An 8536-nucleotide genomic window follows, 5' to 3' on the forward strand; every position below is an offset into this window, starting at 1 on the left:
AAATCCCGTAATACACCATGCATTTGCAAAGTATCAGCCAGAAACTCGGGATGTATATTCACTACACACCAGTCGGTTAGAAAACTTGACGTTTCCTGATGTAATGTATACCAGGAGATTTTGTGCTCCAGGATTGTGACTGGGTAACATGAAATATTTTGTACTCTATCACGATGCAACAAGAACAGCTTTTGGAAAAAAACTCATTTTACCTCTTTGTGTCAGGACAAAATAAAACCGGAAGGTGCAGCAGGTTGAGACTTGCTGCGTCCATCAGGAGCCATGTATTGATATCTGCGAGAGCACAAATCTTGCACCCACCAGACTAAGATGCCCAATAGCAAGCAGCCTGTGTTGCCACCTAGGTATATGATAAACCATGAATGGAAATGTGAAAAATAAAGCGTGTGAATGTTGACTGGAATCGCCTCAGAACAATACCGGGAAATGAGAAACGAGTACCAGAATCGCACCGGTCTGCAGATTAACAAAGCTCTCACTTCCTATGCCCTACGCAGACCAACTCAAACTTAAACATGACTTAATCTACCATCGACGACAAACCGCATTAATTGTCAAGGATGCAACGAACATTCGTGGGACACCGCACGCCCAACCACCTAACGCAGACGACCGCCCACTCACGCACCAACAATGTCATGGCAATGCAAATCAGAGAATCACTCGCAGTTCAGCATCGGAAACTTCTTAACTATTCAGCAGCTTGAGCCCGCCTCCAAGCTCATGTTGGAGGTTGAACATAGCAAAACTCTCCAATTAGGTTTTAATGATTCGCCTCCTCGTGATTGATTTGTCAAGAGCATAAGTATTCTGCTCGCGCTCATGCCTTGAACAGATTTGTAAACATTTAGAGGGAAGCTATATAGAGATGGGCATCACGATTATGAAGAGGACTTATTGTACTCATCCAGATCGGCCAATCTATCTATCTATCTATCTAATCTCTCTCTCTCTCTCTCTCTCTCTCTCTCTCTCTCTCTCTCTCTCTCTCTCTCTCTCTCTCTCTCTCTCTCTCTCTCTCTCTCTCCTCTCTCTCTCTCTCTCCCTCTCTCCTCTCTCCTCTCTCTCTCTCTCTCCTCTCTCTCTCTCTCTCTCCCTCCCTCCTCTCCTCTCTCTCTCTCTCTCTCTGTGTGTGTGTGTGTGTGTATACATACCTATGCATATAAATGAGCCAGACCTTTATATTTGATTTTGCAATCTGCATGAGTCATGCATCAAGTGTTCCAATGTAAATATGGTCTGAACTTAGTCAAATGAATGCAACAGCTGAGTCACTGAGCTGAGTCGGATTCCACAATCTCTGAGCCAGTCTGGAGCTGGTTCAAGACATTCGAGTCAAACCCAAGTCTGATGCTAACCACATCTCGAGACTAGTATCCCATTCTTTCTACTACCCGGATGACAATATCTTTTCCAATGCCCTGTCGTCCAGGACATATCATTATCATACTCAGCCGGTAGGTAACACTCTTCTGCAAATCACGTGCGAGTTTCTCCAGGCACGCTTCCCAATCACTTCCACGATCCGCCCACTGACCACCAACCGACTGACCCCGCCGCGCACTAGGAGAAACGCGCATTCGAATGGGAATTGAGACCCCAAATTGAGAAAAGTGAAGGTTTATATTCTTATCGAAAGAAAAGAAACTCGCGTCGTCCACCTCCACGCAGCCTCACGTCCTCTGGTCAGCGTTGGAGTTACCGGGCTGCTCTGTTTAGTATTTGTACGTACTAAACTCTGCCACTGTTAGGACGTATCGGTACTAAACACCGTTTCCCCTCTTAGCACCAATACGTACTAAATATTTTCAAGGATATGTTGGAGGATCCTATATTTGTGCCTGCGGCACTCAAGGCGTTCGAGAAACGTACCATATGAAATGATGTGGGGTCACTTAGTTTTTGGAAGGCGTTTTTGATGGGCGATGTCCTGCCCTTGCGAACTATGTGCTGCTGAAATTATCGTGTAATATGTGCAGGTATGTTGGGTCTAGCGCTGGAGTCTGAAAATGCTACCCAACGAGCTCATGTCTATGTCACTGAAACCAGAAGTTATGTTCTATCATGCGCTGTGGCGGCACCGAGTTGAATATCACTGTGATGAAGTTGTTCGCCAAGATAAACTTGTTTGCTCTGATCTTCGTCCAAACTTGCGCTCCCAACAGGCAACAAGCTGTCTTAGGTATTCCAGCATACAATGACTTGTGACAACTCCTTGCATCTGTTTTTCTGGCGGAAATAAACAAATAACCTAAATTTAGAATGTCCAGATAAACCATTATGCTGCTGAAACTTTAAAAACTGCTTAGAAGGAACTTCATCAGCATGGATTTAGTTGTTAAATTTTCTGGTGCATTGGACCTGATTGGATTGGACTGAAAAAATATAGTGTAGGCGAATTGGCAGGCAAATGAGACCTGGACTAGCTGGACTGTACTGGACGGGGTCTTCAAAATTCAGTCTGTGAAGTGCTCTTGCTGCGACATGGGCGATTTTGACATGGACAGTCTGGAAGCAAATCTGATGTCATAAGCATGTTCCGTTCATTCAGTGAAGCAATCAAAAACATTTAAGGACAATTAATGAAGGACTCTGGACTTCATTGAAAGGACTTAAAGGACTTAAGGATGAGGAAGGACTTAAAACCTGGATTTGTCCCCAGATTTAGGCCACTAGGTTGTGTTTCCTGTGTCAACATAACACTTGTTTTGTAAACAGATGTAGAGTTGCACAGCTCATACCCTGTTGGAATGCTGCAATCATACACCTTAATACCTAATTTGTGCCATGTTCTGAAATTGGTCACATCTTGGATAAGTTCCATCCACCCTACTCTTTAAAACAGTGGTGCAGGCAGAATATGCTGTAGAATTCAGTTCTCTTTAACCCAAGTATACTGTTGATGTTCACAAAATCACCCAGAAAGCTAGAAAAACAGAAAATCAGTGGGCCATACATACTTAACAGTTTTGGTCTTGCTATGATACAAGAAAAGGACAATTTTTGACTCATTTCTAAGTAGGTGGGCCATTTCGGCCGAACTCAGTCTGCATGATGGAGAGGTGCAGGAATGATGACCCGTTTGCATGTGATTGCAGTTTAAGCACACCAGCTTTAACTTAAGCACGAGCGAGTCGACCACGTGCTCCACGTTCAAAACCTCTGATTGGCGAAGCTCTCGGAGACCGACCAACTGGACGCCGCGGCCCTCCTGACGTCTCGGCATTACGATGCAGTCCCCCTCACCGCTAGGCCGACGTCTCCACTCGCGCAAAATGCTTCGTTACTTGGTGTCCCTCCTGTTCGTCACCGCTGTCTTCCTATTCTTATTGCGGCTTTGGTTCGGTCCGCCACCCTCTGGCATTGCCGGATCCGCGGGCAGCGCCGCCTACCGGCTGCCAGGGTGCGCTTGCGAGCGTCACTATGACCCGGCGATCCCTCGTAGTCGCTCCAGCTGCGGTGGGTTTGCCGACCTGCGCGGCGCTGGCCAGCGTGTGATCGCCTTTAGCTTCTTTGGTGAATTGGTCAACGACTTCTTCCGCGGGATCGAGAAGAACGCGGAGCTCGCGCGGCAGTTCTACCCGGGCTGGGTGATGCGAGTCTATCACGACATTGACCTGCGCACGCCAGCCGGCAGGGACGCGGTGTGCGGACTGCAGTGCCGGTAGGTCAGAGCCCTAGGGATAGGGGGAGAAAATGTCAGATGCACTCTTTTTAGTTCCATGAAGTGGGACCGAATTGCAGAATCTATTGTCAGCCTCTTGACTCGGTGCGAGGGGGCACGCCCTCTCCCATCGGCCCTCGCCTTGGCTACGTCCCTGCGTGCACGACCTTCGAAGTGTATGGGGTTTGTGTTGTTCGGTGTTAGTGTGTGAAATTTCTATTGTTTCCAAATATGGTGGTTAACCGCAGTCATAGAAATTTGCAAAGTTGGAATAGTAAGACGTTCCCGATCGCCCCAAAATTCTCTGCACGTGATTATCGACTGATGTTGGCTGAAGATCAGAAGAAATTCTGTGTGGGGAATTTCTTCCAATGGGGTGTGCACCACTTCTTACGGCATGCAGCGCTGAGCTCGGAGTCCTCCGCCGCGCAGGTACGACCACTTGGACTTTTGTGGCGTACGCCATGTGGCGGGCCTAGGTGACATCAGTCAAAAGCACTTCTCCGTTTGGAGGTTCGTCGTTCTGGCGGACGACTCGGTCCGCAGGTTCATCGTGCGTGACCTGGACTCTCTGATGAACCAGGTGAGGTCACCACTCCGATCGGATGGGGCGTGATACGAGTCATATCTCGTAACAAAGCTGCAGAGCATTTGCGTTGTCTCCGGAGATAGTTTGCGCAAAATGAATGCCCGAAATGATTCGCGTCAGTAAGCGCCTTTCTATCGAGCTATGATGTCTCTGAAATGTTGAACGGTATGAAGAGAATTATTGCAGGTGTTCGGCATATATGGCGCGTGTACACAAACGCAAGGCGATGGAGCGCAGATGATTCCGTTTCACTATGACCGTCGTCTTCAAGCTAGACGTCAAAAAGAGCCCGACGTGGTTCTTAGAGACTTCCTCGTGATGTCAGCCCGTCCCGACCTAACCTTACCTGATCCGTTCCAGCGCGAGAGGGACGCTGTGGATGAGTGGCTGGCGTCCAATCGGACCTTCCACGTGATGCGGGACCACCCCGAGCAACAGATAGAAATTCTTGCAGGGATGTGGGGAGGCTGGAACCGCTACAACAGCGTTTACCGACCCGTCCTTCGGAAGATAATGAACGCCACAACACGGCTGGTTAGTAGACCACTCGCGAGGGCGCATGTGGGTGAAAGGCTCAGGCGGATGTAGCATATCCTGTGGATGATTGGGCAAATCCAGTGGTGCGATATAGCCCGAGTGTATGAGGGTTGGTGCATGATCATTCTGGGTACCACACAGTGATCTTTGATCTTGCTATAGGAGTGTGAGCAGTATGAACAGCAGGATTTCTTGTGAGAGCCTCGAGATCTTGAGTTCGGCCCCGGACCGCGTCGTGATTTGCTGGGATTTCTCAGGCATTGGACGAGCGGGGCAACATTACTGACATCGCTGACAGCCGACGCTCGTGCCCATCACCAACCCAGTGATTTCCTTTGCATATATTTATGAATGCCGACTGGCATTCCCATGTTGATAACCAATTAAATCCAACCAGCCATAAAATATTTCTGATAAAGCCTGGATTTCCAGTGAACGTAGGTGAAAGTCGTAATGTTTGTGCTGCATGAGCGAAGCTTGACTGGAACCTGGCTGTCCGACAGGAGTCCAAGATGTCACATCACTCGAAACCCGTGCTCAAAAAGCTCGTCAACCAAGGTGCAAGCCGCCCGCCCCCCCCCCCCCCCCCTCACCGGTGTGCCCCGTTGCAGTGGAAAGATGAGCAGACGCTTCGGGCGGTGCTCTGGCCGGAGATGCTGCGCCGGCGGGACGTGCTGGCGCATGACAGTTACACGTGTCAGAAGTTCCCACACACCAAGCCGTTCCCGTCCCAGCGACGAAACCGCGAGTTTGTGGGTGCGAAGCTGCTGATCTTGAACCAGACGGTGCCGGAGCCGTGTCCGCCGCCCTGCCGTCCCCCACAGCACCAGGACTGGCTGTGGTGCTGATACTGGGTTGCTGGTCACCAGGTCATATATGCATCTGATCTGTGGCACAATAGTACAAAAAAGAACACTGCTGCAGCGTTCGCAGAGCAGAGGGATTGCTGCATAATGGACCGCCTGAATTGTAGCACCTATGCCCATCCAACCTAGCTATGCTATTCAAGGCTGCTGCGTTGGTGTGAAAGTCCGACTTAACGTCGTCAACACTCCGCTGCTCTGCCATGTTCGCCACACGAATGCCGACGCACAGTCACTGGTCGAAGCGGCCAGTCATGAGAGTCTTCCGAAAGTATAGAGCTTTTTTGCGACCAACGGCGGTGCTGAGGCTGGTGCGGCGGAAAGTCTATCGAGAGAGTCGGACGTGTAGAGATAAACCATTGAGTGCTTCGGAAGTGCTATGTTTGTGAATAGTCATGTCCTGTGCTGGTGGTGTTTGGGGCCATCCTGATTTTAAGTGTTGGTGTTTTCTGAACTGTATCCGCAGATGCGTTGTGAGCTTTGGAATTTCTGTATCTGGTACTGGTGGGCGCTTAGAGGCATAAGCATGTTGGGGGTTTGGCATTTATCTGTTTTTTATAACCTTGCAAAACGGACTGATTCCGTGGAGGTGGAACTTGTGTTGCTGATACCGTGGTGACGGGGCTCGCTGTGCTGATACCGTGATGACGGAACTTTCCATGGTGCTGATACGGTGATGATAGAGCCCGCTTTAGTGTTTATGCCGTGGAATGTTGAACTGGCTGTGGTGCTGAGGCTGTGGGAACCGAATCGGTTATGGTGCTGACACTCTGATTGCAGTCAACATTATCCCTCGGCAGTCACGCGGCCCGCAACGGGCAGGGTCCATCGCAAGGACCGGCTGTCGCACGAGGGCCCGCGGTGGTGCTTGCAACATTAAATCCAGTGGGCCTGACCCGATTTCCCGGCTTTTCCGCGGTGTTCGTCGGTTCACCACGGGTGAAACGCATGTGTGGCGCGCGGCGGTGACGGGGGCTGGTGCGGCGGCGCCGTGACTCCGCGCCTGCTACCTTAAATTACCTTTCCCATAAAATAACTTGCGTCGAGGTGCGCTGTCATTTGCTGTAAGTTATCGGTTTAAGGATCACGGTGTGTCATAGGGCAGGAAAAATGGCTTTGCCTCGGCGGACGGCATGTGCTGCCTAGTTCAACGTCAATCCGGCAATTTTTCAGCAAAGTTCTTGCAAAGGAAAGTTGTTCCAATGTAATCGAAATAATTCTGTAAGATATAGCGTGGATTACCACATCTCATTCGCCAACTCGTCGAAGTGTTACTTACGTAGCCCTTTCCTCTGCTGCTTTTGGCCTGTGTCGCTCTTTAAATGAATGGTCCACATTTGAAGATACCGAAAAGAGTGTCGGGTACATGAATAAGCCCACTTATCATCAACGATGCCTTTAAATGGAAAAGGCTGTTTTAGTCAACGCGAGTTTTCCTTTTAATGGAATGTGTTTCTCAATGGACACTTGTTTTTATTACGTTATGGTAGCTGATACAACGCTCAAGGAGAGCCAATTAACGGCCGTTTTATCTGGAAGTAGCGCTCACAAACGCCAGATATACACGACTCGGCAATTATATTTTTCTTGGCCTTGACCGCCGCATGATTAAGGAAAGCACAGGATCTGGATGGCATCATGGTGTCGTGAATGCCAGGATGATCTCGAAGATATCTGCACATCTTCACGAGCGTGTAGCTCAGAAATAGATAGGTCTTGAGGAATGCAGGGCTGTAAATTGCACCGATTGGTGTTAAATGTGGGCATTTCAGTTCAAAACTCCATAGAAGGGTGAAGCTCTCCATTTAAGACTATGGAAAAACTTGCTTCGCGCGACTGACTTTAAAATGGCTCGGTACACTCTGAACTGACAAAACACAGAGGCTTTGCTGAATTTTTGTCTGTGGATTCTCAAGACCACGAATTTCGGTGATCTCAATAAAAGATCGGTCGGTAATTTTTAGTGACGTGGTTCCCAGTCATTTGAGCATGAGTATGACCTCGAAAGGTAACCTTGAGTGGTCAGGAGTTTTTTTAAGGACGTTTGTTTCTTTTGTGCTTGGCACATATAATATTCTGATACTGGAAGATTTTAGATCGGACAGCAATTTTTTGGTGATAAGGAGTTCTCCGTAATTTGACCTGGCTTTACACCTTAATCGTCACAGGATATTGTAAAATAGGTCATTTTTGTCTTATTTGGCTGTAATTGAGCACCCAACGTGTTTTCAGAGAAATCAGAACTCTTCGCTGAATAAATCGCTTCAGAAATCCCTAACCTCGCGGGCATTATCAGCGCGATGGTGAAAGTTCCAGGTAGGCATGGATCCATCTGGATTTTTACGTCTTGGCTTTTTTGTCCTTCGACCGTTTCTGATTCGCCATTTGTCCGATAATGCTCTTATCCCGTCGACTTTCATCTCCTCCGACTATTTTCGTTCGATGTTTTTGTGTTCCCTTTTCCTATTTGGCTTTTCATTGGACTTGGAGATCTGTGTTGACTTGGAGACTTATGTCCGGCTATCCGTCTGTCACTGCTGGTCACTGGAGCATGCATGTGAATAAATACCGAGAATGAAAAAACGAAAATATACACGTAAGAGATATGGAATGAAAATATCCCCATGTTGTCATCCTGAATGCAGGAGAACTCACTCGCCTGCGTCGCGCTAAACCGTGTCAGCTAGTCAATTATTTTGACCTGTGCTCTCAATGCGGAATCATGTATTCCTCTGCCTGTTCAGACGCCTCCGTACGGCTGTACGCGGAGCAAAGTTCGGCTGCCTCACAGTAATCCAGGGGGCACACCACCATGTCTTGACGAGGGGACGAGGGCGTACAACAATAGGAAAGACACTTAAA

At 48.6% G+C, this 8536-nt stretch overlaps 1 protein-coding gene across 3 annotated transcripts; it reads left to right on the top strand.

Moving 5' to 3' along the window:
• The first annotated feature begins 1876 nt into the window (after positions 1-1876).
• Positions 1877-8288, top strand: LOC119102633 (uncharacterized). Of its 3 annotated transcripts, XM_037226085.1 has the most exons (5): positions 1877-2000; positions 3120-3685; positions 4118-4268; positions 4635-4808; positions 5423-8288. In XM_037226085.1, exons 2-5 carry the CDS (start codon positions 3252-3254, stop codon positions 5657-5659), a joined length of 996 nt encoding a protein of 331 aa, XP_037081980.1. In that variant the 5' UTR covers positions 1877-2000; positions 3120-3251; the 3' UTR covers positions 5660-8288. The 3 variants fall into 3 exon arrangements, with proteins under 3 accessions (XP_037081980.1, XP_037081981.1, XP_037081982.1); XM_037226086.1 differs by having other exon boundaries at positions 1877-3685; XM_037226087.1 differs by lacking the exon at positions 3120-3685 and having other exon boundaries at positions 1878-2000.
• The last annotated feature ends 248 nt before the right edge of the window (positions 8289-8536 follow it).

Source organism: Pollicipes pollicipes, unplaced genomic scaffold (assembly GCF_011947565.3).
Source record: "Pollicipes pollicipes isolate AB1234 unplaced genomic scaffold, Ppol_2.1 Scaffold_5724;HRSCAF=6776_pilon_pilon_pilon, whole genome shotgun sequence".
NCBI classification, from domain to species: Eukaryota; Metazoa; Arthropoda; class Thecostraca; order Pollicipedomorpha; family Pollicipedidae; genus Pollicipes; species Pollicipes pollicipes.

Excerpts from the sequence above, each read along its gene's own strand:
- LOC119102633 (XM_037226086.1), top strand. The coding sequence starts at position 3,252 with ATGCAGTCCCCCTCACCGCTAGGCCGACGTCTCCACTCGCGCAAAATG. Across the intron at positions 3,686-4,117 it reads GTGTGCGGACTGCAGTGCCG|GTACGACCACTTGGACTTTT; the intron begins GTAGGTCAGAGC and ends TCCGCCGCGCAG. Across the intron at positions 4,809-5,422 it reads TGAACGCCACAACACGGCTG|TGGAAAGATGAGCAGACGCT; the intron begins GTTAGTAGACCA and ends GCCCCGTTGCAG.